Consider the following 15,802-nt stretch of genomic DNA (forward strand, 5'->3'; position numbering starts at 1 on the left):
ATCCGTGCTCTGATACCATATGTCACATGCTAAGCTTTTTCTCAATGAAGCAATAAACCGTACGACACTTGAATGGATGCTTCTACACAAATTAGCTAAGGATAGTTCGATATCTGAATAGGCAACCAATAAGCCACAAGTTAATCTTAAGCATATACAATGATATATCAGGATAAAATGGGAGCACACCAAGATGACCCTCAGTGTTCTCGTATAAAAAAATATTTTATTAATATCAAGAATAGTACAACAAGTCTTCCCACCATCATCGGGGCCATAGAGGCAACCCTAGATAGGTGGTCTAGCATGTATCTTAGCTAGTAAGGTAGCCCAACAATATGCTGACTACGCATCTCCTTTAAAGAGCTAATGAGATTTTATAACTATGCTACCAAGAACTATTACAATGTTTGAATTGAGGACACTTTTTCTTAGCACATGAGATCTACCCTCCCCTTTGGCACCTCTACCCGATCATGGCCCTATACATGAGTGGTTCATGACAACCTAAGCCCGGTCATGGCCTTATACAAGGTTGGCTCATGACACATAGCATGTAAAACACCACAAGATATAACCCTTTACTATGCCCCACTTTGAACCTCCTTTCCTTTTCCTGTTGGCTGCTGTGGCTGTGCTTTAGACTTAATTTAGTAGATATCATTAAAATCTCGTCTCCATCCTCTTGCAGAACATGCACAAAAAAACTTTTTATCTTCATACTAAACATGTATGAATTCCAATATAAATGGGAATTTCAAATATGGGATGAAGACCAAGTTTTCCGAAGGGATTGGGCATGAGGTACTGTCTCAGATTCATAACTTCTTATCTTTTTATAAAGGAATCCGCGATTAGCTAAGAATAGTAAAAGGATTGTAAATACTGGCATTTGAATTAGATTCTTTACTTTCAACTAATCATATCGTAAGATGTAAATGATTTACCCATATTCTTTATCATCTTTTTTTTCTTTTAACTTCTGTATTATTGTACATGTAGGTGGTTGATGTTCAAAATTCAAATGCCCTAGTATTAGCAGCCCTTTTCGTAGATAATTAGTATTGAATGTCAGCTAGTTGGAGCACATATATATCTATACATATAGATATAGATATAGATATAGATATATATATATATATTTAAGTTTCTTCTTCTTTCTCCTAATAATTTTAGTCAATGCTGAACTGCTGATCAAAGTAACATGAAAAAGAAGAATAACAAAAACATCTGCATGTCGTTAAGCATACACTTACATCTCATTAATCTTTTATTGACCATAATGAATGCCTTATACATCTTCAATAATATAATCCTGGCTTTTGACAAATCTTCTTTTTCTCCTCTAACAAGTAGTACCATTTGAAAGTCTCACAGATGCTATGCTACATAGGATACCAGGATTCAGGATAAAGATTTCATTACTCGAGGGGCTACCGCTTTGACTGCTTCCTTCGTCCTAGATATTACAAGTTACTAACATAGATATTTTTTTTAGATACCACTTCAATCAGAGGAGTCGTTGTGTCTCTCCTTTATTGTGCTAGCTGAATAAAGGATGATCTGTTTCCATCACCAGTGTGTCATTCAGTTTCAAATGGTTTTTATTCCCAAAAGCAGGATCTAATTATGCAGATTTTCTAGGCTGTTGAAGGTCTTTGATCGCATGGAGTACTCCCTTATAAGCTTAGAGAAAAATGAATTCTCCCTTTCTAGTAGCTTTGCAGGCGTGTCAAACTCTGCAACTCTTCCTGTTAACACAAAAAGTGATTCAATTTGTTTTTGAACAATTCTACAGTGCTATGTCTTGTCTTAGTAAGCACACAAATACTTTCATCAATACTTACCATCACTTAGAACCAAAACAAGATCACTGTCTATAACAGTGTGGATTCTGTGAGCTATTGTCACAACTGTCCGATCTTTGAACTCTTGACTAATAATCTTCTGCATCACTCCATCAGTTGCTGAATCAACTGATGCTGTTGCTTCGTCCAGTACAAGAATGCTGCTTTTCTTTAGCAATGCCCTTCCAAGACAGAATAACTGCCTTTGACCCACGCTCCAGTTTTCCCCATTTTCCACCACTGTTGGTAACATTCTAATATTAGTAGCTTTCACCTGCAGCAAAATACAATCAGTCTATGTTTTGTTACCCTAGTTTATGAACCTGACCTGTGGCATCCAACTTTTCTTCCTTTGTACGCACCAGTTCACCAAGTTGGCATTTATTGAGAGCCTGAAAATTTGGGGTACTTTTAAGTCCATAATTATGATGTCAGCTTAATAGTTTTGTACTGTAAAGAAATTCCGACCCTGGAAAGATTGTGGCTGAGCCTATTAGCTATATGCTATAGAAAATTTTGCATTTATGTCACTCTAATGTGTATTTTCTGTCGTCTACCTCTAAAATGAAAGTGGGTATATTTATGAAGATCAATTACCTCCCATACTTCGTTGTCTGAATATTGCACTAGAGGATCAAGGTTCCCTCGAACAGTTCCCTCAAACATTGTTGGGTCCTGTGGAATGATGCTAAGTCTTGATCTTAAGTCATGAAGGCCTATCTTACAAATGTCCACATTATCAATTATGATGCTCCCTTCTCTGGGCTCAACAATCCTGAAAATAGCCTGTATAAGTGTTGATTTCCCACTCCCTGTCCTTCCCACAACACCAATTTTCTTTCTTCCTGGAAATGTGCAGCTAATATTTTTTAGGACAGATGGAAGATGTTCAGCATACCGGACCTGTAAGAGAGTCAAAATTAGTATGTACATCTCAAATTTTACAAAAGATTTTGGATGCAAGGAACTTGCACTGGCAGTAAATGTAACTTCAATATAAAAATGTTTAGATCAGCACTGCTGAAAATTTGATTGAATCGGTCATTAACATTTTTAGGCAGATTTATTATGTGTACATTCATGCTCGCAGTACCTGCAAATTTCTGAAGCAAATTGTTCCAATTTCTGGCCAGTTGTTGGGTGGTCTACACTCTTCAATCTCGAGGGCTGATTCGCTAGCTAAGTTTGAATACTGAAGAATTCTTTCTACTGAGATCATCTTGTTTTCTGCATTGCAGATGTTCCATATTACTGAAGCTTGCAGAACATTCAAATTTATTCCATACGTAACTGCCAGTCCTGCAATGCCTGTTGGAAATTTTTTTTATTTTTGGATCAGTGATAATTGATAAAGTTCTCCTTTTCCTCTATATCTATATATATATATATATATATATATATATATAGATATAACTATAGAAGATGCAATTCTTGTTATTACTTAAGCATTAGGCTGCCCGTAAATAACATATTTGGGAAATAGCTTAACATGAGTGAATATGTATTCTATGAACTAACGTCAATTTTCTAAGAAAAGAAAATAAGGCAATAAGGCAACAGAATACATCATACTCACTTGGATTAATGAATCCTTCAGGGAGAGTCACCAGCACAACCAGTGAGAAGGCAAATACAAAATTGGACAGTAGATTTAGTCTGAAAGAAAGCCATTCCATTGCTGAGACATTATGAAACCAGGGCCTGGAATGGTTGTCAATGAGGCCAAGGTTTGCATCAATGAAACGATTTTCTTGATCAAATGCGCGGATTGTTGCTGCGCCTGCTAGTGATTCTGCAAAGTGGTGGAGGATAGGAGCTCTTTGTATTCCAGCTAAGCGGGCCAGTTCTCTTGCTGTTGGTATGTAATATTGCTGGAACAATTATGCACAAAAATGAATTGGTAAAACTATTCTTTTCATGGCAATTAGCAATGGTTACTTATCGCTTGCAAACTTGGCATTTGCTTTAGCATTTTTTGATTTCTCTGAAATTAATTTGGATTCACATAAAATATTACAAATACAAGGACTGTCTTTTCTATATTTAACAGTAACACTAACTCCAACTCGGTTTTTCTTTCTGCACGGTATACCTACGTGATCATCTATAGATAGCTTAGTACTAAATGTAACTGTCACTTACTTGGTACCATATGCAGACTGCTGTTACTGGAATGAAGATGACAAACACTTGCCATGCTACCTGTGACATCACTGCAATGGTCCCGAGAATCTGTATTATTGAGAAAGCACACCATCCTAATTTGGTTGCCATTTCCAAGTCTAGCACACTTTGATCAGTAGATGCCTGGAAATAAAACAACTTAAGACCATGAGTTTTTGTTATGCAATTATATATAATTTATCTGTGGCTATTGAGCTCCAACACCGTAGAAGTTTGAGTTTAACCTCTAGTCCGAGTGCAAGTACTAACTTACATCAAGTTCCTCCTAATAATCTATTATGATGAAGGGCATGGGAGAGACTTTGCATTTTACATCAAGAAGAATTAAGCAATACCTATAAATTTACTGGAATTGAGGTTAGAGAAAATTTGTTTAGCTCAATAAGCAACTCACACGATTTAGGATTCTTCCAGATGGGGTTGAATCAAAAAATGCCATGGGAGCACGGAGTACACTGCGCAGCATGTTAATGAAGAGTTTTTGTGCTGTCCAGAGTCCAGCTACTGCCACTAGCATGGCTCGCACCAAGACACAGAGTGAACTTCCAACAGCAAGTAGTGAATAAACCAGTAATATAAAGTTCATCCCCAACGTAGGCTCTGTTTCACTTGTAGGAGCTGTTTCACTTGTAGGAGGAGAAGCCCACGCCATCCAGTAGTTACTTGCTATCTGTAATACTTGGAATGATGACTGTGCCAAAAGTATTATTGGAACAAGGACTCCACCTTTCACAGTGGTTATATAGGACCAGTAAACTTCTTTCCCGATGCTTCCTTTCTCTCTCTCTTCATCTTGTACCAGTTTTCCTCTATTTTCTGTTATCTCTAGAGGAAGGTTATGCTCCGAGCCATGTTGTGTCTGTAGCTGTTGGGCATTTGAAGTCAAATCTGTTTTGGATTCACCATCAGTTCCCGAATCTTGACATGTCCTACTGGAATTTCTAACTGTCAGAACAGATTGTAGTGCTTTGCTGTGGGCACCAACTAAAACTTCAAATCCTATATTTTGTTTCAGAAGTTCTTCAAATGTGCCTGCTTGTGCAATTCTTCCATTTTGCATCACCTATTAAAAATCGAGATAGATGTCAGGTATAAATCTATAATCTGTGTGCAGAGAAGTAGAGTTGACAATGTTCAACTTTTTGAAAATTTTAAGCTGAAATTATAATGTAGAACAAGCAATTTCTTTGAAAGGTCAGTCACTCCGAGTGCTTGACTACCATCAACCATGATTAGAAGTTATCTGGGTATACATTCCTTGTTTTCCCCTTTGAGTTGTTTTAATTGATAAATTAATTCATATCCATAAAAATAGAATACAATGTCTGGTTAGTTATTCTCAATGGTCTAAGAATGTAATCTTTTGATATGATTCAAGAAATTTGAGTATCGCTTACCAGAATGATGTCCGCTGCAGGCAGGAACTCAACTTGGTGGGTAACATAAAGTATAGTCTTGTCTTTGAGAATTCCCATCAAACAGTCCTGCAAAGTGTGGCAATAACAGGTCTTTAATGTTTTTTAATAGTTGAAAAAGGTAGCCATGGGATAAACTGTATAGTTCTAGGATCCATGATATAAATTTATTCTGAGAGCTGATGATAATATTTGCATACACCCTTTGCTTGTTTTACAAATGCAATTAGCTGTAATTTTCATCCTTGCGGCAATCATACATGATACACCTCCTTCTTAGGTGCTACTATTTGCCTTGTCTTATATCTGAAGTGCTGGTACCTCTTTTGCCTTTCCACTTAACTATACTTGCATGGTTTTAGGCTAACTTTAATTTCCATGAGTAATTAAGAATGTTGTACAAAGTTTAAAAATATGATCTCCTTTTGTTTTGTTCCACAGTCAGACCAAACAATAAGGGTATCTTTTCTTCTTGTTGTAATACACATTATATACAGAAAATATGGAATACATATGGATACTGGTTAACCTATCAAAATTCTAGCAGCCTGTTCATTGCTTTTACATGAGGTGTTGTTGATAATTTGCCTATAATCTAAATTTTTCTTTCTTTAAGTTTGTTAAGTCCATCTATTTGGTAGTTATTTTACTAATGAAGGATCTTTATATTTTGTGCAAATGGCAGGCAGGTCTAATTCTACAGCAATTACCTCAAAGAGCTGTGTGCCTGTATGAGCATCCACTGCGCTGAATGGGTCATCCAGTAGATATATATCAGCATCCTGGTAGACTGCACGGGCAATTTGTATCCTTTGCTTCTGTCCTCCACTCATATTAATCCCTCTTTCTCCAATCTCTGTTAAATCACCACGAGAAAATAGCTTGAAGTCCTTTATCAAAGCACATGCTTTAACGGTTCTTTCATATCTGTTATTGTCGTAAGGATTCCCAAATAAAATGTTCTCCCTGATATTCCCTGTCAATATCCATGGCGACTGAGGAACATAAGCCTTTGTACCACTAATTTTTATGGTACCAGACAACTTCTCTATTTCTCCGAGAATGCATGAAAGCAAGCTAGATTTGCCCGACCCTACAGTTCCGCATATTGCCACCTTCATCCCTCTCTTCACTTTTAGTTGCACCCCATCAAGGGTAGGATTCCTTGACTCAGGGTCCCAGCTGAATTTTCCTTTGTCAATTTCAACTTCAAACTCTGTCTGATCTTTGGGAACATACTCGACGGCATCCTTCTCTATTTCCTCTTCCTGGAGGTAGGAAGCAACTCTATCTGCTGAAACTTTACCCTGTGCAATGACTGAGAGTAGATCAGGTAAATTGAATATAGGGTCTTGTAACATTCGGAAGGTAGCCAGCGCAGACAAGACTTTGCCAGCTGTGAGTTGAATTCCCATTAGTATACATGCCCCAAAAGTCACCACAGAGATAAACGTTGGTGATCCCCAGAAAATGAAAGCTGAAATTGCTGCCAATCTTAGTGATTTCCATAGCCATTTATACTCTACTTTCCTCAAGCTCTCTAGCTTGTGGAGCAACTGACTGTCCCATGCTTGAAGTTTTATAGTCTTCATGTTTCTAAGAACTTCTGAAGTAGCATTCATCCTATTATCCTTTGCATCCATGATCTTAGATTGGTACCTTTTCTGGATTCTTGTTATTGGTATGTTGCAAGCCATGACTGTCAAAGTTGCAGCTAATGCAGCTAACGAACCCAAACCTAGACTCGTGTGCAAAATGTAGACTGCTAATGAAATTTGTACAGGCAACATCCATATAACATTTAAGTACCAGATGAAGTCTGTGATTCTTTGGATATCTACACTCATATAGTTGATGATCTCTCCACTAGTGTGGCTTTGCCGAGACAGACTGGACAAAACTAGCCCCTTCTTGTATATACGAGATATTAGAGCAGCTCTCAGTCGAAGGCCTAGCTGACGGGCCCCAAAGATCCATTGCCTTTGTGTTACTGTCTCAACCATCTTGGCAGCTAGAAAGGCTAGTGCAAGAAGGTATCCATTCTCTAAGTTCCTGGTTTTCTTCTCGGCTAGGAAGTTCACAAAGTCATCAATCAGATATGGACCAACATATGATGCTCCTGCACTTATCACTGCAAACAGTGCATTAATTGCTGCCTTTTTCCTGATTAACAGAAATATTGCTTTGTATATAGATGGGCTTGTCGAACCATCTTTCTCCCTAATTTGTTTTAGGTTCTGATCAAGGGCAAAGGAGACAAATTCAGCAGAGTCCTTAACATCAACATCGGGGATCTCATCCTGTTCTAGGGGTTTCTTAATCCCCAAAGAGAACAATGGATTGAGCCAAGAGAAGGTAATAAGTTGAAGAAGAGTTGCTCTTCCATATGAAGATTCCCTTTTCTGTTTCGAATGTTTATCAGTTTTTACAAGAAGTGGCTCAGCAATGTTATTGGAGTCAACAAAGACTAAACCTGTATTCCCTCTTATTGATATAACCAGTAAGAGAAAGGACGGAAGAAGACCGATAAAGTCTGCATAATCTACCATTTTAAGTCGGCCATGTTCTGCAGTTCTTGAGTAGGTATCAAGAACTGTGCAGATAATGGACAACAAGAAGCTGCAGACCCACCATGCTCTTAGAATCCACGGAAATATAATGTGCTTTTTTTGCGGAATCTTGCGTACTACAATTAATGTTACTGCCCATGACATCACTGGCATAATCTCTGATGAATAAGCTTGAAGTGTGGAGTTGCAATGAATGTCATTCATACTATTTAACAGCATCGCTAGCTTTAAGACATGAATGCTCAGCATTAAAATGGAGCATGCTATACTGGCTCTATAAGCAAGGCTGACTTTGGCACCAGTAGAGTAATTTTTCGCTGCTTGATCTGCAATCTTCCTTCTGTGTTTGCACACAATTGTTTGCACAATTTGGAGCAATGTGATTCCAACAAAGCCAAGCTGCATAATTGTGCTAACCTCCTCCCAGAAACAAGGTGATTTTAACTGCATCCATGTCACTGGGAACTGAAGAAACTTCAAGTCTGTCACCCATTAATAGAAAATAGATTCAGAAAAGTTTTTTTTTTTTGGGTAGAGCTAGCCATTGCTTGTAAATTGATGCCAACAAGGATATATTACAGTCTTTCTGATAGCCCACATGTGAAATAGCCGTTTGCTATTCTGGTATTCTAAAACATGTATATATTGAATAGCAATTCATTGATTGACATTCTATTCACTCCATATGTAACATATAATATTTCAGTAGTAGCTTATTAATGCAGAGAACATTTTAGCTAAGTTGACACAGCTACACTCATGAAGAGAAATGGCATAGTCACACGTTGTGTTAACATTGAGTAAGCAGTTGTGCATTCTATTCGCTCCATATGTAACATATAATATTTCGGTAGTAGCTTATTAATGCAGGGAACATTTTAGCTAAGTTGACACAGCTACACTCATGAAGAGATATGGCATAGTCACACGTTGTGTTAACATTGAGTAAGCAGTTGTGCAGGAAAAAAATTCGGCTTAGATACCATGTTAAGTATCCAACCAAAAACCAATTTACAGTAAATGAAGGATCTAACTTAAATGTAAGACTACAAAAAATTATATATTTAATAGATGTGAGATAACACAACTTTAACAAATTAGTAGGGAATTGATATGAATATGTCAATTTTATATGAAATATTATATGAAATATAAGAAAGGATTCTTGCAATTTCTAATTATGTTCGTACTTTTTCTACATTTCCTTTTCACTGTTTTATAGAGGTAATCAGAAAGAATCAGAACTTTGCACTCTAACTTACCTCTACAGATACCTTGAACGGTTAAGCCGTCCTTGCTAAGACTACTTTAGCTTTTCCATAAGCGTGGAACTAGATTAATCAGATCTTTAGTAAAGTTTTTCGGTCTGCTGCTAACGATGATGACAACTGCATATATAAATGAAGCTACCAGCTTGTGTATTAAATTCCGTCTAATTCACAAAGTTTTTAGTGCACCTTAGTGGACATATTTAAGTCTCTTTGCAGTCCAAAGAGCAGTTAGTGGTTGTTTAGAATTTTTATCTGCCCCCGGTCCCTTAAGGGAAAGAAATGTTGTAGGGATGAGGGAGAGGAAAAAGAAAGAGTTGGGAAAGTGGGGGGCGAATGGATGTTAGATGGATTCTTAACTAAAGAAAGCATGGTTGTGGCCTCATAAACAACTTATTCAAAAGTTTTAGTTCGTCATTGGGAACACATCTATTGACAAATTCTATATACTGCCACTAAACAGTTTATAATTAATTAACAAGGCAGCAGTACTTCCTAGAGCAAAAGAGCAAAACAATTTCTACATATGGAGAAGTTTGAGTTAAAAAGGCAAAACAAGAATCTGCATTTTGGAAAGAATAAATTAAACCAAGTCCAACAGAGCCATTGATTATGCATTGGCATACAGATCAGTAATCCATCAATACTAGGAAGAGATTAAAGAACGTCGTGGAAACTTAAGTCACAAACACCATGGTGTAAATTGGCGGCCTAGAACTTAACCATGATAATATGGACAACTATAAGTTTGAATAATTAAGGCCACTTATTATTGGATGCAAATTAAGACAATTAATTTTGATCTTCCGTTGGTATGCATGTATGTACGCATGCGCATGTCTTGTGCACCCCCATGCAGTTATGTAATTAAGGATTAAGGAGAAAGGAAAAAGTGATTAATCAGACTTACTTGTTGCAATGAATGAAGTGAACACGTCTTGCAGAACCATGGTTGCCTCCCTCTTTCCTTTCCAGCTAGCAATTTAAAACCTTCAATTATTTTTGGTTCCCCTTCAGAAATGTTTGTAAGAGCAGGACTGAAAGAGCAGATTTGTGCATGTCTGAGAGCTCATATTGAGTTTGAGGGACCGTGACAAAGATCGATGCTGTAGAAAAATAGGGTGAGAATATTAAATTAAAGGTTCGGAGAGCACAAGAATAAACCTTTAAGTGAACAACAAGAAATTTAATTTGCAAGTGTGTGTGTGTGTTTTGTCATTTAATGTAACGAAGGTGAGATACCACATGATAGTTTGGTGACGACGGTTCTTTGGCTGGTTGGTTAAACTCATGCTGCTGTTTTATAGTGATTTTATTTCCCAGAAAAGCCTGTGAAAGAAGCAAATAGCTAGGAAGGTGAGTGATAGGATTGGGGTACTCTCAGTCGCGGACAAAAAAGTTGAAAGCGGGAGAGACAGGTTTTCAACTTTAAAATAAACCAACCAAGCCACCACTAGAGATTGCTGAGACATTGGTATAATTACGTTTCTCATGGTGGAGAATCCCTTGGAACTCACCCGCTTGTCGTTGTAAATCATATGATTTATGTATTGTTTTGTCTTTTTTTTTGTATATAATTAATTCTCTAGTTCAGCCTTTAATTTTAATTTGAACCTATCTACCCGCGCTTCTGCATTTTTCTTTTTTTTGGTCTTTGTTTTAAGGATTCGTTTGGATGCAATCGGATCGTCATCGAGGATTCAATTACCATCAAATTTATGTCCATCAATTTTGTGGAGATCCAAATGAGTTTTCGGTGTGATGAGGTCAAATCTAAATGAACATCCAGTCTCACATACTATAGCTTTTTTTTTTTTTTTTATCTTTAAAATTTAATATTAATCCAAAAATGTCACTGTCCTTTTTTTTTCATTTGATTGTTTATTATTATATAATTAATTAATAAATTATTAAATCATTTAAAATTTTTATTACATATAATTTTTATTTTAATTTTTTAATAATTATTTTCTCTTTCTCATTATAATTTATTTTACAATCATTGTTATTTTTTTATCTACGTACATATCTCATCATTAATTTAATCTAATCGTTATAATAATTAATCTTACTCTATTGTTATTTTTAATCTTAATAAAATAATAATCATTTAAATGAACCGTAAGTCTAATTTAAAAAAAAAAAGGATATAGAATTTTTGTTTCACAACTTATATCATCTGCTGCATTGGAAACTCCTCCTATAAAAGGAAAACAAAAAAGGATAGGATTTCAGAACTCGACGGCTATTGAAGCGTAAGAGATACATTGAGAAATCGGCTTTGAAAATGAGGTAAGAGATGCATTCGGGCTTGTAACGCTTGTTGTTCATTATCAACAAGTTTATATATAGATGAACAAGTTTACAATTTGTGGCTAGTAGTGGTTCATCATTTCCTCTTGGAATGACGTTAGGATATTGTATCTATACATAGTCCATATAAGAAAATGGAAATAATTTTTGTTGATATATGATATGACCTTGTGTAAGTTTAAAAAAAAAAAAAAAAAAACGATGAGAGAACAATAGTTTTTGGTATTTACATTGAAGTTTGAATTTTTTACGGTTGGGGTTGGCAAATTAAATCGTATTTTTCTTTTGAAATCAGCAAATTAAATCGTATTTGAACTTTAATAAGTATTGATATATGTAACTATATATTTAATTTAATTCCACTAATTATGCATAAGAACCAAGGACAGGAAGATAAAAGAGATGATGATCTCCATCAATCCGTCAAACAGATATATAATTTCTTCTTAATTTATAGAATAAAATAATTATGACCAAAATGGGGCGATAATAAAGGGTTGGGTTTTAATTAGCATAATTAATTAATATGGATCTTGCAATGGATGAGAGTGGTAATTTGGATATTATTATATGTATGGCTCAAATTATATAATGGAATCCTGAAATTTGTATATATATGATAATAATGCGTGCTGATGAATATAAATGTTGAGTGATTAGCAATTGATGCTTGCCTGCTTGATTCTGAATTTGATGGTTACCAACAAGTCAAAGGTAAGATGCATGCATTTGATTTGATGGGATGTTTACTGGCCGGTCATGTGATGATCATTGATGATTTGATAATCTGCACTAAAACTAAAAAGAAAAGAAAAAAACACCAACCTTGGAAATTAGAATCAAACATAATTCATCAATGATCAAATTAGTTTCACCTACCTTTATATATGACTTACTTGACGACGCCAATATCTACCTTTGTCGTCCATTAATTTATGGCTACCAGTCAGCATTTAAAATGGAGTGAGACTACTACACTTGTCCATATTGAAGTTACTGGGAAAGTAGTACATACATTGTAATTTCTTAATCCTATCGTTCCTCTTTTAATTGCAATATTCTTCTCCACTATTCTATTATATTCTTTTGTAAGATCATAACCCTACGTTCCCTCATGAATTTGTTTCATATATAGTCAATAGATCTTTTACTTAAGAGTAGTTAAATTATTATTTTCATTCAACTCAAAAATTTAATACGTGCAATTATTGATATTTTCCGTAAACAATATATACAAATTCAAAGGATAAATTAATCTAAGAATGTAAATGTGTTTAGGTAAGGGCTTTGGGAATTATGGTCATCATGATGAGCTAATTAACAAAGAAATGATCAGAATTAATAAATGAGGAAAATGAAGACTAATTGTACTTGGGCAATCAAATAATTTAATCAATTCAGCAAAGCATTTTCTTGGAGCCGCCAACCGCTTGGGAATGTCGATGGCCACATCGATCAGCACTTTAATTAATAATAATTATACTGAAAAAACACAAGGCAAAACAAATTAAGCCAGGCAGAGCAGAGGGCAAGGACGTCCACGGAATTCTACATTTGGTGGGTGGGTAGGTAGATCTTGTAGCATAACTATAGGAACACATATAATGTATCCGCGTTGGATATAAATTTCTTTTTTTTTTTATAAGGTAAATAAATATTTTGTTTTTTATTGCGTTATGTGAAAAGGTTATAATTTTTTATGATGATAAAAAAAAAACATAAACAATAAAGGAGAAAAGAAAAATGGCAATATACATTGCCTGCCTGCACGATCTGCAATTAAATAAACTAGGTACTTTTCAGAATTAACATTATTATTAATATTTGTATTTTGGGGCAATGCATCTAGGTATAGTTTTTCTTCTTTTGATTTTTTCAGGATTTGCCCCTAGATAATTTATTTTATTTAATTGTGCACTTTGGACTGAAAGTCTCTGACAGATAGGATTATATATAATGTCAGACAATGGATGCATATGGAAGCAAGGAACGGTAGCTTGTCTGTAAATGATTTTTCAAATATGGCAACCAAAAGCCGGATTGTTAAGTATGGAGACACTGCCGACGTCCCATTCTTTAATAAAATATTCACTAGTTTGGTGACAGAGGCAATTGGCAAAAGCTAGCCACCAGGAATTTCATTCCAATACGTCTTTCACTATAAATTAAGTGAATTTGTACATAAACGATTGTTCAAAAGGACAACATAATAATTATTGCATATGCTACGACTCTTTTAATTTTCATGGCTGACAAGAATGAAGAGATCAAAATCAAAGGCTCGAATATAAAATTGTATTCGTGGTTGTGGCCTGTGTGGTTCAAAATAATGACCGTGATGGAGATATGACAATGACATCCTCCTGATTGAAAAGATGTTTCTATACCTCTGATCTTGCTAGATCAACAACGTCAGAGGGGAGAAGGGCGCCACCAGAGAGATATTTCGAGTATACGATGGCAACAAATGGGGCCGTTGTAGTTTACAAGTGGAGATTATTCCATGGCTGAAACCATGACAAACCTTTTGAGTGGAGGAGAAACAAATGAACCGCTCTGCCTGGCTCTTGAATTCAGCCATCCTTCCTGAATTGCCTTCCAACACAAGCTACATTGGACTAGTCATAGAATTTAAAGGGTCAAGTAATTAATAATTCACTTAATTTCCTCATATGTGAGACTAATCAGAGATTTTCTTTTGATATTTTATATTAATTATTATAGGGAATATCACGACCTGTCCTTTTTTCACTAACTAGCCCTCAAGCAACAAACTTTGATTTGGTTAATACATTATTTTAGAACCAAAGAGGGAAATTAATTTAAAGAAAGTCCAGAAGCCACGATCTGTGCGCCAACATACTTATCATCCCAAGAGAACTCGGCTCTGGTGCCCCCTATACTTCCTGATTCACCGCTAAAATCCAGTTATGATTGTTTACTGGTTGCACGACGAAGCCATGCCGCAGCCCACAAAAGGTCATCCTGTCATATGGAATATATAATTTTTTTTCTTACCAACTTCAAAAACAGGTTCGGTTTAAGAGTTTTTGCTGCCATATTCATGTGAAATACATCAATTAACTATAAATTACAGTATTAAATATAAAAATATATTATAAATAGTAATATAACTAACTTTAAAGACACTCCTTAGTAAAATCTTTGATTTAATTAATTTATTTATTTATGCAATAAATACCAAGATGATAGTCATATATTACGTCATTTACGAGTGCTAAATACATCAGTTGACTGCTCCATTGGCGTTATTACCTCATATTAATCCACTGCAGGAGTAGAATTTTCCTGCCATAGGAATGCTGCTTTCTATACACCTACACCTAAACCCTAAAGAGCTAGGAGAAACAAAGTCAATCAGATTTCATAGACTGGAATTATGAACATCAATTTCATAACTTATATTTCAATCCTTAAAATGATTAATTTTGCTTTTACTGAGAAATTTAAGGCCTTCTGCAAGAGGCAGTTTACTGTAAAGAGTAATATAATAGTCTTTGTAAGCAAGAGAGTGACTTTCCATCAAATCCAGACCATTTTCCGTTTTCGAAATTTACTTCAAGTTGATTATTTTTACATTTCCTCTAACATGTGTCATTCTCTGGTTGGACTTTTTCCTGTTATGTCAAATCGGATCAGCCGCATCAATCTCAAATCCGACTTTCACAGGTATCCTCTCACATTTCAAGTATGGGATCCATTTTCTAATTCTCTCTCTACGCTTTTCTTTTTATCTCTCTCTTTCAAGCATTCGTTTTTGCATCGAAAACAAACGAAGAAAAAGTCTTCCACTTATATTTTTACGGGAATTTTATTTATATCTTCATTTTTATTCTATATATCTCGTTATTAAATATATTTTAAATTTAAACTTAAATTTTTTATTTTTATTAAATATGCTTTGTCCCTCAATAATTGATTTTCTCTTTATATCCTTAATATTTTTTCTTCCTTCTCTTTTCTTCTTTCTTCAATCTTAAACCCAAATTATTCCTAAATCTATCAAATTAATTTTAAAATTATATTTTTTTTGAAGTTTTTTATTGATTAAAAATAAAATTTTAAAATTTATTTCGTTTGATTTAATTTAAACACACACAAAAATAGATTACCATTTACGAAATGAATTTCATTGAATTCAAGTTTTTTAAAATAAATTTTTAATAAGCCTTTAAGGTTTTTAA

General features: G+C 35.0%; 1 protein-coding gene across 3 annotated transcripts; it reads right to left on the reverse strand.

Moving 5' to 3' along the window:
* Positions 1-1,237: 1,237 nt before the first annotated feature.
* On the reverse strand, positions 1,238-10,560 carry LOC111296158 (putative ABC transporter C family member 15). Of its 3 annotated transcripts, none has more exons than XM_022890264.2 (12): positions 10,527-10,560; positions 10,195-10,390; positions 6,157-8,498; positions 5,429-5,515; positions 4,426-5,094; positions 3,990-4,154; positions 3,424-3,718; positions 2,941-3,155; positions 2,445-2,750; positions 2,210-2,239; positions 1,848-2,121; positions 1,238-1,751 (listed from the first exon to the last, which is right to left on the reverse strand). In XM_022890264.2, exons 2-12 carry the CDS (start codon positions 10,232-10,234, stop codon positions 1,624-1,626), a joined length of 4,551 nt encoding a protein of 1,516 aa, XP_022745999.2. In that variant the 5' UTR covers positions 10,235-10,390; positions 10,527-10,560; the 3' UTR covers positions 1,238-1,623. The 3 variants fall into 3 exon arrangements, with proteins under 3 accessions (XP_022745999.2, XP_022745998.2, XP_089596667.1); XM_022890263.2 differs by having other exon boundaries at positions 1,848-2,087; positions 2,176-2,239; XM_089740541.1 differs by lacking the exon at positions 2,210-2,239.
* Positions 10,561-15,802: the final 5,242 nt, after the last annotated feature.

The sequence above is a fragment of the Durio zibethinus genome, chromosome 12 (genome assembly GCF_047325235.1).
Source record: "Durio zibethinus cultivar Kanyao isolate XHJ-2024 chromosome 12, ASM4732523v1, whole genome shotgun sequence".
Taxonomy (NCBI): Eukaryota; Viridiplantae; Streptophyta; class Magnoliopsida; order Malvales; family Malvaceae; genus Durio; species Durio zibethinus.

What these genes read in the sequence shown, in the direction of transcription:
- LOC111296158 (XM_022890264.2), bottom strand. Translation starts at nt 10,234, where the DNA reads ATGGTTCTGCAAGACGTGTTCACTTCATTCATTGCAACAA. An exon ending in CAGTCTGCATATGGTACCAA is followed by an intron (nt 3,719 to 3,989) that starts GTAAGTGACAGT and finishes TAATTGTTCCAG; the next exon opens with CAATATTACATACCAACAGC. An exon ending in TTTGCTTCAGAAATTTGCAG is followed by an intron (nt 2,751 to 2,940) that starts GTACTGCGAGCA and finishes ACTCTCTTACAG; the next exon opens with GTCCGGTATGCTGAACATCT.